Here is a 17,186-nt window from a genome sequence, read left to right as displayed (position 1 = left end):
ATTTTGTTAATTGCAAATAGTCTTTTTTGGCAATGATAAGGAAACCAGACATATTGAATTTAGTATTGTTTCAAAGGTTGATTCTTTCTTCTTCAATTATGAGTAAACTCATACAAGAAATGGTATTTTTAATCTATGATATGAGTTGGCAGAATCTTTGCTTTTGTTTATAAGCCACATTTTGGCTGCTGATCCCAAGTTTAATTAATTTCCTTGACTGAATGAAACTTGTTCAAGTTTAGGTTTAGGAATTTTCTTTTAGTTCCCCAAAAATATGGGAAGACAACCTTGTTGTGAAAAGATAGGACTCAAAAGGGGTCCTTGGACAATTGAAGAAGATCATAAGCTTATGAATTTCATCCTCAACAATGGAATACAATGCTGGCGCCTTGTACCAAAATTAGCAGGTACTTAATATATAGTTTTCCAAGAATCAAGCACTCTTTAATTACTACTTTACTAGTAGTAGTATTTTTTATGCATTTGAAGAAAGCATTTTGTTGTTAATCTCAAATAAGCCTAGTTTAACTAGCAATACTTATGTTATGGTAAACATGAGATTTCACTCGGAAAATGTTAACTAAATTATATATATTAGTTGACCATGATTAAATGATATATTCATGTGACAACATGCATATAGTATTAATCAACCATTTTTATTGATAGAAGTGCATATTATAGACATAGGTCATGTGTTAATTGGTCGGTTTAGACATTGGGTGTGCGGAAGTTTATGTCATTTTCACCCTAATATTCTTGAATAGTAGGGTAGTACAGCTTATGTGCACCCGGTTCTTTCACCCTAATCATGCATTTGTTTGCATGATGTAATATCGAGTGTGAGCAGTTTTTCCCTTTAATTATTTTCATTAAGTTGATAATTTATAGTAGCTATATTCCTTGTAATAAAAATAGTTGATTTTAGTGTAACTTCTTCAACTACTGCTCCGCTCTAGCTACTGCAATCTCTACGGTGGATAACTGACTTGATAGTTTTTTGTTCTTTTTTTTTTTAACTGACTTGATTGTAGATGGTGTTATGTGGTAATGACATATAAAAAAATTGGGTTTTTTTCTGTGGACATTTTGAAAGAAATAATGAAAAATTTAAAAAATTTCATTTAGATGTGCTTAGAATTTGATGGACTTCTATAATGATATTGAAGGGCTAATGAGATGTGGAAAGAGCTGTAGATTAAGGTGGATAAATTATCTAAGGCCAGATCTCAAAAGAGGAGCACTGTCAGAAGCAGAGGAAGACATGATCATCAAGCTTCATTCTCAGCTTGGCAATAGGTATTAACATTGTAATTAACATGTTATAAAATGTTGCACTATTTTCCTAAGTGACTAATAATGAATATTTACCTTTAATTAAAGCGGCCTAATTATAGTGTAAATACTTTTTAATAATAGGTGGTCAAAAATAGCCGCGCATTTTCCAGGGCGTACAGACAATGAAATCAAGAATCACTGGAATACAAGGATCAAGAAGAAGCTAAAGCTCCTCGGCTTAGACCCTTTAACACACAAGCCCATTGAACAACCTGATCATCATAAAAATGACGATATTAAGCAAAATGATTCTTCAGAAAAAGAAGAGATCAATGGGAAGCTGGAATTGCCAGAAACTTTACCTTCAGTAGACTTTCCACAGGAGCAGAAGAATATTCAAAATTCAACATCTAGTTCGAGCTTAGATGAAATGAATGAGAGTAATTTGGAAATGGGGTCAAATGAGTTGTTCCAAAATTCAGACACTTTGGAGACATTTTCCAGCGACATGTATAATCCAGGACTTGAAGATCCTTTCCAGAATTGGATAGGTAGCCCAATTCATTGGAATCTTTTCGACAACTTAGACGATAATTTTCTATGAGGAACAAAAAAATTTATTTAGAATTATTCCCTTGCTTCCGGTTATGTTGGTCGGATCCTCTAAAATTGCGGTTGCATCTATGTCGGGACCTCCAAAATATGTAACTTTTGGAGTATCAGGACGGATGTAGTGGTATTTTAACGATCCGAGCAACGTATGCTCCCACTATTCTTGTAGAGTTGAGTATTAGAAAATCTTTTCCGTTCAACAGTACAATCCAGGCCTGATCAACATTATTATTTCCTTGGTATTTGGACGGATGGTTCTTGTTTGAATAAAAATCTTCATACTGTCACCTAGAATATCTTTACAAGACAAAAAAGTTGGTTGTTAAATAAAGAGTTAACGTCCTAAAATCTCCTTTAACAATAGTATACGGGTAAAACTGGGCTCATGGTATATTCCGGTCTCCGATAAGATAAATCAAGCTCGAGACATGATGACAAGGGACCGGAATCAAGGCAAGGGTCTCATCGAGTCAGAGCCCGGGGGCATGACACCCACCCTCAAGAATATCGGGGTCATGATCCGGGATCGGTCCTAACCCTGAAAGACTTCGGAGAATATTATCAAGCAATGAAGCACAACCAACAGAAGGCCGTAATATCTGCGACCGGCCGGATATCACGGCGTGGATCTCGGCACGTATCGATGAAGAAACGGCAATTAGTTAAACAGAAGATTTTTTTACCTTTTATGGAGTTGTACCTAGAGTAGGACTTCCCTACTATATAAAGGAGGGCCTGATAATTCATTAGACGTATTGTAACACGTATTCAAAAGCAATATACTACTATTTTTACTGTTATCAAAAGCTCCTTTTCTTGTTCATCAATATTGGCCAATGTGAGCCCGGATCGAGGGTGAACGTTACACTAAGGCTGGAATCATCCTTCTTGCGTGGTTTGGATTTACTATACCTTTATTTGTTCATTCTAACTCAATTTATCATTTTGTATCAAATTAATCCGCGTATCCTTAAAACCACTTACAAATTTAATTATTATTCGATTATAAGAGTAAACCATTTGGCGCCAACCGTGGCGCTAAGGATAATAGTGGCAATTTGATACAAATTTCCATAACGCACCCTACTTTACACTTGTTCTTTGAAGTGCCTATAATTTCAGGTCAAAGTTTGAAATGTCGAACTCCTAGTCTGCCCCTTTAAACGTGGATGCTGGGTCCGGTCACCATGGCGAGAACAATAATATAGCACCCGGTAACGAGGTGCCCCCTGTCGATCTCAACAGAGTTCCAGCCGCAGACCCGATCGATGCAAGCTCGCATGTGGCCATCAATGCGAATTTGCCTACCGATCCTGAGAACAGCATCCGCAAGGAAGTCCGGTCGATTGCCCAAAATACGCACGGCAATGATGGTGATGGTATCAACTTGTGGGTGATCTTCGAAATGCTACAGGCTCAACAAGCAGCGATAGCCCAGCTGCAGAACCAAATCCGCGCCCCAAGCAGAATTGAGCCCGACGGGAAGCCACCCGCAGAAACAAACCGGTCACGGAGAGGCCGAATGAAGCTGTACTGGGGACTGACCTCGAGATCATAAAGATGCTCAAGGAGCTGACAAAATGGGTAGAATCGGGAGAAAAGAAAATCGAAGCCAATGACAAAAAGGTGGAAACCTACAATTCCAGGGTCGACCAAATCCTAGGAGCACCACTGATATTAAAGGGCCTGGATTCCAAGAAGTTTATTCAAAAACCTTTTTCTCCGAGCGCAGCTCTGAAGCCAATCCCTAAGAAATTCCGCATGCCTGAGATTCCTAAGTACAATGGAAAAACTGACCCAAATGAGCATGTGACCTCCTACACGTGCGCCATCAAAGGGAACGACTTGGAGGATGATGAGATCGAGTCTGTCCTGCAAAAGTTCGGGAAAACTCTGTCAAAGGGAGCGATGATATGGTATCACAACCTACCCCGTAATTCTATTGACTCGTTTGCTATGCTTGCAGACTCCTTTTGTAAAAGAATACGCCGGGGCCATCAAGGTCGAGACCAGGAAGTCAGATATTTTCAAAGTGAAACAGAGAGATAATGAGATGCTTAGGGAATTCGTGTCCCGATTTCAAATGGAACGGATGGACCAGCCTCCGGTCGCGGACGATTGGGCCGTTCAGGCCTTCACCCAAGGACTCAATGTTCGAAGCTCGTAGGCTTCACAGCAGTTGAAGCAAAATCAATAGAATATTCGATTATTACTTAGGCCGACGTACATAACCGGTATCAATCAAAATTAGGGTCGAAGATGATCATCTTAGGGCCCTTTCTGGGTCTATTTATCCTGTCAGAGCTGTTGACAGAGTCAAGAGATACATTGATCGTGAACCAAGATCAAACAAGGACCGGTATCAGCCATACAATGGAGACCGAAGAGGTAATGGGTCTGGGCGGAACCCCGTGAGAAGTGGAAGGAGAAGCGATCGAGGTCAAAATAACCGGGGACTCATGAGCAAAAACAGTTTCGACAGGCATGTCGGTCCTAAAGAAGCGCCGAGGTTATCAGAGTACAACTTCAACGTCGATGTTGCTGCCATCGTATCTGCCATCGGTAGCATCAAAGACACCAAGTGGCCTTGACCTCTACAGTTCGATCCAGCCCAAAGGGATCCCAACCTAATGTGTAAATATCATGGCACTCACGGTCACAGAACAGAAGATTACTGACAATTTAGAGAGGAGGTCGCCCGATTATTCAACAATGAAAATCTCCGAGAGTTCCTGAGCGATCTAGCCAAAAACCATTTCAGGAATAGGTACTCTAGTAAGCAGATCGAGCAGGAGGAACCTCAGCTATTAACATGATCATCGGCTGGGTCGACATCCCCCAGGGGTCGTTGCTAGAAGGAACCTTGTCTTTCAGTGACGAGGACACTGAAGGTATCGTGCAATCCCACAATGATGCACTGGTAATATCTGTACTCATAAATAAATCTCGAGTTAAGTGTGTGTTAATTGATCCAGGTAGCTTGGCCAATATCATCAGATCGAGGGTCGTGGAACAGCTAGGTCTACAAGACCAAATCGTGCCTGCAGTCCGAGATCTGAACGGATTCAACATGGCATGTGAGACCACTAAAAGGGAGATAACATTACCGGTGAAAACCGCCGGAACCATTCAGGAAGCCAAATTCTATGTCATCGAAGGAGATATGAGGTACCATGCACTATTCGGGAGGCCATGGATTTACAACATGAGGGCAGTTCCCTTGACACTACACCAGGTGTTGAAATTCCCAATGCCCGGGGGATTAAAACAATTTACGGAGAATAGCCGCCCACAAAAGAGATGTTCGCGGTCGAAGAGGTGGCCCCAATACTCGTGCTTTCAACACCAAAGGATCTGGGTTCGGTCACCAAGAAAGAAACCAAATAGCAATTACCGACACCGGCCCCGACCTAACCAGAGAAGCAGGGGACGGGTGAGGACGACGTCTACGGAGTTCCTAGGTCTTTCATAGTCCCAGATGATTCCGGCGCCACCAAATCAACAGTTGAAGAGCTAGAGCAAGTCATATTGATCGATCACTTGCCCGATCATAAGGTATACCTAGAAACGGGGTTAAATCCCGAGCTTAGGAAAAAACTCATTAAATTCCTTATAGCTAACATAGATTGTTTCGCTTGGTCCCACCTTGATATGACAGGGATCCAGCCGAAAAAAATCACTCACAAGCTGAGGCTGGACCCGAAGTTCTACCCGGTCAAACAGAAAAGAAGGCCTCAGTCCGAAGTCAAGCATGCATTCATCAAAGACGAGGTATATAAACTCCTTAAAATGGGGTCCATTCGGGAGGTTAAGTACCTGGATTGGTTAGCGAACATAGTGGTAGTCCCAAAAAATGGAATAAATTAAGAATGTGTGTAGACTATAAAGACTTGAATAAGTCATTTCCTAAGGACTCTTTCCCATTGCCCAACATCGATCGTATGATCGATGCGACGGTCGGCCACGAGATCCTCAATTTTCTCGATGCCTATTCCTGGTACAACCAAATTTGGATGGACCCAGGCGATTGGGAAAAAATGTCCTTCATTACCAAGTACGGCAGCTACTGCTATAACGTAATGCCATTCGGACTAAAAAACGCGAGTGTCACTTACCAACGCCTAGTAAATCGGATGTTCGAAGAGAAAATAGGAAAATCATTACATCGACGATATGTTGGTTAAGTCCTTGCTACATTTGCAGGAAACCTTCAACACATTGAAGAAATATAATATGAAGCTAAACCCGCAAAAATGCGCATTCGGAGTTGGGTCCGGGAAATTCCTCGGGTTCATGGTGTCCAACCGGGGAATCAAGATTAATCCCGATAAGATAAAGGCCATCGAGGACATCACATTTGTGGACAATTTCAAGGTCGTTCAAAGGTTAACCGGGCGCATAACTGCTTTGGGTGATTTATCTCGAGGTCTCCGACAAGAGCCATTAGGTCTTCTCACTGTTGAAGAAGAAGAATAATTTCTCATGGACCCCGGAGTGCCAACAAGCCTTGGAGGAACTCAAGCGGTACCTCTGGAGTCCACCTTTGCTTCATACTCCGAAGGCAGATGAACAACTATACCTGTACTTAGCGGTGTCTAAGGTAGCGGTAAGTGGAGTCCTAGTCCGGGAAGAGGAAGGTACGCAATTTCCTATCTATTATGTTAGCAGATCTATAAGCGAGGCCGAAACTAGGTATCCTTATATAGAAAAATTGGTGCTCGCTTTGCTAAGCGCCTCTAGGAAGCTAAAACCGTATTTTCAATGCCATCCCATATGTGTTGTTACTACTTACCCATTAATAAATATAATGCATAAACCCGAGCTCTCAGGACGATTGGCCAAAGACGGGAATTTGTGAAAGCGGGCTTATTTCCCAATGTCTTAAAAAAAAGGCAGGAACTTATTAGCACAGATGACTTGCTTGCATACCTTCTCCGAGATATGGAAAGGGGGTTCAGATACAGGCTGGCATTTATTGTGAAGTGGATGTGGATTCGAACCACACAAGGATTTTCAGTCCAGCTGAGCTACCTGAACCACTTGAAATAAGTCTCCTTTCTTTATGTAATTTGGCCCACCCCGGGATTCTAACGATGACTGAAGCCTCTATTTTGAGGGGCCGTTGAAATCAGTGGGTACGATATTGAATATCAACCCTGAACCGCTATCAAATCTCAAATTTTGGCGGACTTCATGGCCGACTTCATGCCGACCCTAATCCTGAGGTCGAGAAGGAGTTATTATTGAACTCGGGGACTTCCTCGGGAATATAGACCCTCTATACGGATGGCGCCTCTAACGCAAAGGGGTCCGGACTAGGAATTGTATTGAAGCCACCAACAGGTAACGTAGTTAGACAATCTATTAGGACTGTAAATGACCAACAACAAGGCCGAGTATGAGGCCATGATTGCAGGTCTCGATTTGGCTAAAAGCCTGGGGGCCGAGGTTATGAAGCTAAGTGTGACTCCCTCCTTGTGGTGAACCAAGTCAATGGAACGTTCGAAGTTAGAGAGAAACGAATGCAAAGATACCTGGATTAATTGCAGGTAATGCTACATCAGTTCAAGGAGTAGACTCTACAGCATGTTTCTCGAGATCAGAACAGCAAAGCCGATGCTCTTGCTAATTTGGGATCGTCGGTCGATGACGATGAATTTGACTCAGGAACGGTCGTACAACTCATGAAATTGGTAGTGGAAGAAGGCCACGCCGAGATAAACTCAACGAGCTTAACCTGGGACTGGAGAAACAAATATATAGATTACCTGAAGACCGGAAAACTGACCTCGGATCCTAAAGAATCGAGAGCTCTGCTTAAAAAGGCGGCCCGGTTCAGCTTGTCCGAAGACGGTACCCTATTCAGGACAACATTCGATGGCCCACTCGCCATATGTCTAGGACTGGGAGATACCGAGTATGCTTTGAGGGAAGTCCACGAAGGCACCTGCAGAAATCATTCGGGCGCCGAATCGTTAGTTCGGAAGGTAATCAGAGCCGGCTACTACTGGATCGACATGGAAAAGGACGCGAAGGAGTTCGTACGAAAATACGACAGATGTCAGAGGCATGCTCCGATGATTCATCAGCTCGGGGAGCTACTACATTCGGCCTTGTCACCCTGGCCATTCATGAAATGGGGAATGGACATCATCGGCCTCCTGCCATGGGCACCCGGTAAGGCTCAATTTATATTATTTATGACTGACTATTTTTCTAAATAGATGGAATCCCAGACATTTGAGAAAGTCAGGGAGTTCATCGACAGCAAAGTGAGAAAGTTTTTCGAGGATCAGAAGATCAAAAGGATCCTATCAACACTCTATTACCCTAGTGGGAACGAGCAAGTGGAGTCCACAAACAAAACCATACTCCAAAACCTCAAAAAGAGGTTGAGTAACGCAATAGAAAAATGGAAGGAAATTTTGCCCAAAGTCCTATGGGCATATCTTACGACCTCAAATCCAGTACGGGGCCACCCCGTTCTCGTTGGTCTACGGTGCCGAAGCTCTAATACTGGCCGAAGTAGGAGAATCGAGTCTCAGGTTCCGATATGCGATCAAAGAGTCAAACGACAAGGCCATGAGTACGAGCCTGGAACTTTTAGAGACGCGCGAGCATCCAGTTGGCCGCCCAAAAGCAACGGATCGAAAGGTATTACAATCGGAGAGCTAACCTTCGACACTTTAATTTCGGGGAATTGATGTTAAGAAAGGTGACACTGAGCACCCGGAACCCGAACGAAGGGAAGCTAGGAACGAATTTAGAAGGTCTATATCAAAGTATGGAAATCACCGGCAAAGGATCATACAAACTCGAAGCAATGAACGGTGAGCGACTACCGAACAACTGGAACATAACCCACTTAAAACGATACTACTGCTAAGGTACGACCCCATTCATTTCTTTTATTTACATATTGGACTGACACTTACAGGTAACGATCAATGAATTATGCAACTTTTAGGCCTGAAAGCACGCGTTACACTCTTTTTCCCTTGAATCGGTTTTTTGCCAAATGGGTTTTCCAGCAAGATTTTAACAATGCAATAGTGGATTGTGCTAACTTAGAATTGAAGACCGGCTATAAACCGGAGTCGAGGGTCACATCAACAGTATCTGAGCCCACTCTACGATCGGCCTCAAATATTGGGAGCCATCACCATCGGATAATAATTTTAGCAAGGAAGGAAACTTTGTGCTCGAACCAGTCTGGGCTTGGTGGATAGGATTTATTTTAAAGGACCAAACGGTCAAATGAACTGTGCCCGCATAGACAACTTAAGCAATAATATGAATCTTGTACACATTTGCAATATTGTATGTTGCACACAGAAATGAAAGAAAGTTTCTACCTTGCAGACACATAATTTGTTTCTTAAAAACTACTACATTTTGTTCCTTAAGGACATCGGGCCCAAGGGCCACCTTTGTCCGGATCCAAGTGATCACCCCCACTCGGGGACTGTCGTCTAAGGCAAACTCGAACGGCTTGGGATGTCAAAGCTTGGGGGCACAAAAACCTATTAGGAAGTGTCCAAACTTAAAGGCTACGGTTGCCCTCACTCGGGGACTGTCGTCCTGGGCAAGCCCGGATGGCTTGGGTATCGAAGCCCAAGGTAATAATCCTACTTAGCAAAACCTGAACTTAAAAGGCTATAGCCATCCTAGAAACGGCCCGGAGACGTCCGAAACCCGTAATCAAAACACAAGGCCTTCAAAAAATTCCAAGCCAATTCAAAAGGCTACCCTCGCCATAATTATAATCTAAAAATTTCTAAGTAAACACTTCGAGGAAAGATTCCGGTCATACCAAGCCCCCACGAATCTTAGGCAAAATTACTTCGAGAACGAGCCTTGTTCGAACCTCCGAACAAGACCTTATTATTATGTGCTAAGGTATTCGAAATCTTTGTAATCGTAAAGAAAAAATCAAAAAGAAACAAGCTTGAAAATTGTCGAAGGGGAAAAGAGCCTTGTATATATATAAAGATCTTTACAAAGGCCAAGCAGCCTCAAAGAAAATTCAAAAGTACATAAACAATGAAAAATCTACAAAGTGGCATGGTCCTCGACGGAGCCTGCCTCATCACCGGGACCATCTATGTCTTCTCCACCCTTGGAGCCTTCCTCGTCCTCGAGATATGCCAACTTCTTGGCCTCGGCCTCGAGTCTCTTAGCATTTTCGATCTCGGCCGATAAGTCGAAACCTCGGGCATGAACTTCCTCGAGGGCCTCCCTTCGGGACTGCCACTTCACGTATTCAACAATGTCTTTCAGGCAGCCTTGGGCTGCCTCAACATCAACTTTGTACTGGACTAACATATCCTCGGCATCGGCCCTGGTTATTTCCACCACTGACTTAGTTGCTTTAAGCTCCTTGGCAAGGGTATCTCGATTGGTATGCCATGTGGCACTATACGTGGCTATTTAACTCAGCCTATAAATTCCCAAACTATCAGGTGTCCCCAAAAACACCTTAAACTATATTCTCTTATAAATTTTAAAACTCCCCATGTATTCTTAGTGGTGTGTCTATATAACTATATTAACTTATGGTTTGTACTAAGTTTTTGATGTAACTAGCTTACTCGCAGTGTATTACTCCCGGATGACTGATTAATTCATTTTTGGCTAAAGTAGGATCTAATACAAATGCATTATTTATAGCTTTAATTGTGGTTGTGCTATATGCTATATTCCAATTGTATAAGTCCTTGTTTATATTCAAATTGCAGCAATAAAACTGAAAGCATATATTGCTGTATTTCTGGAAAAAAACATCTTATAGTACACAAACTAACATTTCACAATCAAGAAACCAATCAACCAATAACTACATTCTCTAACTCTAGACTACACAAACAAGGTTCAAGAGGTTCAACTTTATTCTCTACAAAGTGATGGGTTTAATAAGAAGATTCAAAGGCAAAGGTGTATCCAAGTTAAGGGATATGGTTCATGTGAACCCATATTCCTCTCCCTAAACCATGTATAACAATATTATTTTTCCTTAAATTACTTAACTATATATGCGTGAACTCACGCTCAAAGACTATTATGGTGCAATTATTATTGGGTGCACCTCTACAAGTGAAATTGACAGTTCAAATTCACTCTGAATGGTCTTGTTTTCGGCAACGTGTAGATATATATATATCCAGAATTTCAAAAAGAATATAATTTTGAACCTATAATTTTAAAGGTATAGTGGGTTCACGGTAAGAGACTAAAGTTAAATCCGTCAAATGTAATAATATACTTTAAAAATAATAATATGTATATATATACAATGAATAGACACGCTTGAAAATAATATAAAGCAGATGGACACAAAAATATTTGAAATCCACCATAATATGGCTTACAAATCGAATTGTACACATAATTTTAGGCGCGTACGCTTCTCGGCTTGTGCAGAGAACGAAATGTCTTTTAAATCCTAATTAAGTTAACACCTTCCTTAGGAAAGTCTTTTGTCACATTTGAATTGGTCCTTGATGAGACATTAAGGAAGAAAGGCATCAACCACACAAAGAAGAAAGGTACAAAATCAAAGTCTGCCCCTGCCAATTCTCAATTGCAAAATAGGCATTAAAAAAGCAAACTCCTCTCTACTCACCAACCAAAAATATTAAAAGACAAAAAAGGAAAGTTAGCAGAGACAGGCTTCTAACTACATTACATCCCGTTTGATGAGTGGACCTTGCCTCGTTGTCATAGTGAATCTGTTACTTATATATTTTAAAGAAGATTTCGGAACTTGTCATCAAACATATATTTTATCTTAGTTATTGTGTTCATAATCAATGTATAAGCAAAAATTATTGAATTCGTCCGAAAGTCCGCCTCTGCACCCAGTTTATTAGAAAGTGGACAAGCTAAACACCAGCATGATTCATGAAGAGCTAAAGGTTTTCGGGCAGATTCTTCAATTTTCCATTCCATTGGCTATGTATTAGCACATTAATAATACTAGCTGTTTTTATTCGAATAAAAAGCAGAAAGATTAGCTAAAAGTCCATACTGAATGTCCTGTCATCTTCTACCGAATATCCTACAGATACTATTCCTCGCACCTTCTGGATTTCGATAAAAGAATTTTCAACACAAATCAAGACCATAAATGAAAACAAAAAGGAAAAAGAAATCACTCGCCAAACGCAAATTAAGTTTGTGACATTAATCATGATTAAATTTTACAACAGGGTCATAAAACTTTGTTTAGTATGAGCGTAAAGTAAAGATTATTTTTTGTGACATTGAAGTAATTGAATTATGAATGGATTGTTTTGAAAATACAAATAATTTAAAGCCTATTTGGCCATGACAATTTGAGATGTTTGGCCTAAATGGAAAAGTGCTTTAGCAGAAGTAATTTTTCTGCTTTTGGAGAGAAACTACAAATTCTTCCAAGAAGCAGAAGCAGAAAATTAATTTATTCAAGACAAAAATATCCTTACATTAGATTTATATTATTTCTTATTAATTTAATATTTTATTTTCTTTTTCTCTTTTTAGTATACATTTCTTCTATTTTTTTAATTCTATCATATTTTTATTCTCTTTCTCCTATTTTTCTTTGGAATATTCATTCTACTGTAAATATATCTCTTCTTTTTTATATAGTAATTTATAAGAGTAGATTTTTAATTTATATTGAGTGATGTATTTTGATATATTTAAATCAACATGTAAATAATAACTAACTGGGTATATTATCGCTTTAGAATAACTATATTTTATATTGATTAAATTTTTAGATTAAATTTTATTATAATAGATATTTAAATTCATTTATCTCTTTCAAATAATTCTAATTGCAAATTAAACTTTTACGGTCCTTTCGTAATTTGAACTTAAAAGTACTTTTTGGAATAATTGGACAAACATAATTTGAATTGACCAAACATCAATTGCTATTTTGTAAAAGTATTTTTTTTTTCGAAAGGTACTTTTAAACAAAAAATAAAAATAAATAATTTTAACAGCTTGGCCAAACAAGACATTAGGTTTTGAGTTATGAGTTATGACATGTCGCTGGCCACGTCAAGCTTTGCAGCTTTGTAATTCCCTGCGACAAAATAAAAGAGAGATCACCATGTAAAATGACTAATCATATCTTAAACAAAAGATATATAATTAAAATTATAGTAGATGAAACCGAAAAAGAACGATTATAGGATAGAAGTCGTTGGTTCTAGAATTTTCGTAGTTACACTATGTTTGATTTGAAAATTTCTAGAGCTAAATGGCTCCTTATTTTATCTAAGTTTCCAGAGAAGTCCAGAAACAAGCCAAGATATTAGTTCTCATCCCATGCTTTCTTAGGCCGAGGTTCCAGAACAATCTCCGGCCTGTTCCCTTTATATTATGACGTTCCCCTCTTTTTTTCTTTGTCTGAATTTGCAACTGAAGTTTCAAAAATAACAATATGGCTCACTGCTTATCAAGAATTTCAATTTCTCAACCTTTTCCTTTTTCTGTCAACAATCCAAAATTTTCCTACTACTCTGTTCCAATATGTAGTAGAGGTGGTAATAACAAAGTGAAGGCCATCTCAGTTGATGAAAGACACAATCTTGAAAACTTGCAAAGACAGAACAAGTACCAATCTCAGCAACCTAGAAAGAGATCACCCCAAATGGCCCCTGTTGGTAAGATTCAAAAAATTTCTTTATTTTTTTCTTTTATTACTCTCTCTCTCTCTCTCTTTTTCGTACGATGTCAAAGTGCTTGATGACGAATAGAAGTTGCATATCCGATAAATAAAATTAAAAAAATGAGTTATAACTTGTATAATTGCTTGTGTCATAATGAGTGAAATGACATATCATAACATGACAACCTCCTTTTCTTTCAAGAAAAATGTGGAAGTTGTATTTTTTTAAAATTATGAGCATAAAAGTTTACATGATTCACATTCTCATTCAAATCGTAAAGGTTGAATGACACTTAAGTTTAGCACGATTTTTTTATTTAGACATCTAAACTGATTTTTTTATTTAGACACCTAAACTCAAGGTGTTCTTATTGAACACTTATACTACTCGAAATTTATTTCAATTAAATATTTTTTGCTGAGTTGGCACATAAAGTGAGTTTCACCCACTATAGGCTCATGAAGACTCCAAAATATAGATTTTTTTTTTTTATTTCCTTCTTCTTCTTCTTTCTCTCCACCACCATTTCTACTATTGCCTCCTCCACTTCACCATTGTTGTGCTTCCACCATTGATTTAGCTCGAAAATCTGAACCAACAATTGTTTTTATTGATTAAAACTGAAATGAAGAAGAAGCACAGAACTGAGACTAAATGAAAGCCACTTCTTCGAAAGCAACGAACCCATTGCCATTTTCTGCTACACACTTTTTCTCTTTCTCTCACTACAACGGGATCAGAAGAAGAAAGAGAGCAAAGCACAGGAAGAAGAAGAGAGTAAAACTGAAATGAGTCCAAGTTCTTCATTTCAAATTGAAATGCTAATAATGGAGTTTTTAAAAAGCTTGAAAGCTTAAAATGGGTTACTCGATTTGATGAAAGTTTGGGAAATTAATATTGGGGTTGTCTTCAGGTCGGCGCGGGGAATCTTTAGCTGAAGTTTAACAAATTTGGAGGAGTTTCTCTTAAAAATTTGGATTAAAATCGTGCTTGGAACAAGAACAAATATGAAAATAGTGAAGAACACCAAGAACACTGATTTTCAGAACACCAATGTATCATTTTCTTTTAAATGTATTCTTTCTTGATCGGGTGTAAATTAAAAAAAAAATTTCTTTTTGAGAATGTTATTTTTATTTTGTTTATTAAATAGATTTGATATAGTTTTTCCTTTTTTTACTCAAAATAGTATATGTCCTTTTTTTATTCGTCATTCGCCATGTCAGCCGCGAGTGCATTGCACAAACTTTAGAAGTTTGGCTGATTGTCAAAGAAGTGCTTAATTGGAATAAGTTTCGGGTAGTATAAGTCCTCAATAGGAACACCCTTAAGTTTAGGTGTCTAAATAAAAAATCGTGCTAAACATGTACCAAACTCACATACATTACCTTTCTCAAATTTATTAGTATCTGAATATAGTTTGTTGTTGGCCTTTCTTGAATATTTCATTTGTGGCTGCAGGGTTGTGGGATAGGTTCCCAACAGCAAGGACAGTGCAGCAAATGATGGACACAATGGACAGAATCATAGAAGACCCTTTTGCTTTGAATGGAAATTGGGTTGCAGAAGAAGATGTTGGGTACAGAAGAGGAAGGACGCCATGGGAGATAAAGGAAACTGAAGGAGAATACAAAATAAGATTTGACATGCCAGGCATGACCAAAGAGGATGTGAAGGTTTGGGTAGAAGAGAAAATGTTGGTTGTGAAAGCTGAGAAAGTGGCCAAGAAAATAAGTGAGGAAGAATGGTCTGCTAAGAGCTATGGAAAGTATAGTACAAGAATTGCATTGCCTGAGAATGTTGAGTTTGAGAAGATTAAGGCTGAGGTTAAAGATGGTGTCTTGTACATTACTATACCAAAGGCTGCTAGTAATCCCAAGATTTTTGACATTAATGTTGAATGAACAATTTTGATCTCTAGTTTATATTGTCTCTTAGTCATAGACGCTTCTGTTCTTAAGGTTTATAACTAAAGTTGTAAGGGCTCATCTTGTAAATTTAATAACTCTAGGAGGCAAGTGAATGTGCCCACCCCTTCTTGGTGCTTCCGTTTAAGGACTTCAAGAAATTAGCCTCTGATCAAATTTTTACTTTAGTATCAAATGTACTTGAAAATTTTTGGACTGAGATGATCTAAATGAATTTACTTGCCCAGGGCGTTTTATATATGCATCAGTGAGGCGTAAGCCCAATGAGTATTTAATTTTTAATATTTCATAAAATAATATATTGCAATAAATATTTATAAACATGTAAAATTGTATAAAAATTGAAGTAAACTATAAATATGGGAAAAATATGTATATATAGATATGCTCCATCCTCATAAAAATTTAGTTAAAACAATTTATTATACGCTACTTACAAGCACAATAACTTGAGTTGAAAAGAAAAAAGTTTTTTATATGGAGGAACAAAAAAAGGAGGTTGTTTCCAAATAGACCCCCGGCATCCTTCCCTCCAAGAACTTCCACCTTGCTCTTGGGGAGACTCAAACTCACAACCTCTTGGTTGGAAGTGAAGGTTGCTTACCATCAGAGCAACCCCTCTTGTCTTTGAAGTTCTTTTTATATTTGTAAAAAAATAATAATTGAATATTCGTTGCTTCTGGGAGATCTTAACAGACTAGTAGACAAGATAAAAAATTATGAACGACCATAAATTAGGGTTTCAATCAATAGAAAAGGTCTTGACTTATTGACTTAATACATTTCAGTTCCTTTTTAAAATTTTGAGTAATTACAAGCTGACTTTTGAGAATTTGGGTATTAGATGAAGACTTATTCAACAAATTTTGTTTTAATTTGAAAAAGTATCCGGGGCTTACGCCTCACTAAGAAAACGCGCCTAGAACGCGTGGGCGTCAACCAGAACGCTTAGGCGTATACCCTGAACGCCCGGGCATACACCCCGAATTGCTGAGCGTACGCCTCTTGAGACTTTCTCGCAACATCATTGCCTCAGGACATTTTTTGGTGTGTCTCGCCCTAGGTCTCGCCCCGAAAACGCCTTTTAAAACACTGGTACTAAGTACACCTGGAAACTGCTTTGCCTACACGAGCATATTAGTTTTGTCCAGGGAAAAAAAAACACGGGGTGGGGGGAGTGAATCCTGGTATTGATTGTAGTCATTTCTGAAAAATAACTTGGTCCCTTATGGCAAAATTCCATTAATGGCTTTATCAACTAGTCATTTGCTACAAACAGAATTACTCATAATTGGAAATACGGTTAGATAATTGATCATGCTTAATTCTAGTCCTAAATAATAAGTAGTCACTGCAAATATAATCCGATCAATGAGTTTGGAGCGGAATCCCATAGAAAAATAAGGTATATCTTCAACTGTTCAATATCACTAAGAAATACAAGTTCAAATAATTTTCTAGTTATAAAGATTGTAATTACTGAAAAATATTAATTAGTTGTAACTAATGAGGATGAAATAGGAGACAAGATCAAGGAGACCTAAAGTTATGATTTTTCAATGGTTAGAATCCTTTCTTGCTACATCTTCGATAATTTCACCTAAGTATTGCCAACTGATCCTGAATACTTTAGGTGTTGTAATTCTCTTCCGAGCAACTATAATAATTTACTAGATATATTCTTCCGAAATATGCTAGCTGACAC

General features: G+C 38.7%; 2 protein-coding genes across 2 annotated transcripts; both read left to right on the top strand.

Annotated features, from left to right (window-relative positions):
• Positions 1-2,679, top strand: LOC109233230 (myb-related protein 315-like). Its single transcript, XM_019399021.1, has 3 exons — positions 1-407; positions 1,170-1,299; positions 1,420-2,679. Exons 1-3 carry the CDS (start codon positions 275-277, stop codon positions 1,880-1,882), a joined length of 726 nt encoding a protein of 241 aa, XP_019254566.1. The 5' UTR covers positions 1-274; the 3' UTR covers positions 1,883-2,679.
• LOC109233228 (small heat shock protein, chloroplastic-like) lies at positions 13,176-15,705 on the top strand. Its single transcript, XM_019399020.1, has 2 exons — positions 13,176-13,547; positions 15,015-15,705. The coding sequence occupies exons 1-2, from the start codon at positions 13,325-13,327 to the stop codon at positions 15,455-15,457; spliced, it is 666 nt and encodes a 221-aa protein (XP_019254565.1). The 5' UTR covers positions 13,176-13,324; the 3' UTR covers positions 15,458-15,705.

Source organism: Nicotiana attenuata, chromosome 10 (assembly GCF_001879085.1).
Source record: "Nicotiana attenuata strain UT chromosome 10, NIATTr2, whole genome shotgun sequence".
Taxonomy (NCBI): Eukaryota; Viridiplantae; Streptophyta; class Magnoliopsida; order Solanales; family Solanaceae; genus Nicotiana; species Nicotiana attenuata.
This window is presented reverse-complemented; position numbering and strand designations above follow the sequence as displayed.

Excerpts from the sequence above, each read along its gene's own strand:
- LOC109233228 (XM_019399020.1), top strand. The coding sequence starts at position 13,325 with ATGGCTCACTGCTTATCAAGAATTTCAATTTCTCAACCTTTTCCTTTT. Across the intron at positions 13,548-15,014 it reads ACCCCAAATGGCCCCTGTTG|GGTTGTGGGATAGGTTCCCA; the intron begins GTAAGATTCAAA and ends TTGTGGCTGCAG.
- LOC109233230 (XM_019399021.1), top strand. The coding sequence starts at position 275 with ATGGGAAGACAACCTTGTTGTGAAAAGATAGGACTCAAAAGGGGTCCT. Across the intron at positions 408-1,169 it reads CCTTGTACCAAAATTAGCAG|GGCTAATGAGATGTGGAAAG; the intron begins GTACTTAATATA and ends ATGATATTGAAG. Across the intron at positions 1,300-1,419 it reads CATTCTCAGCTTGGCAATAG|GTGGTCAAAAATAGCCGCGC; the intron begins GTATTAACATTG and ends TTTTAATAATAG.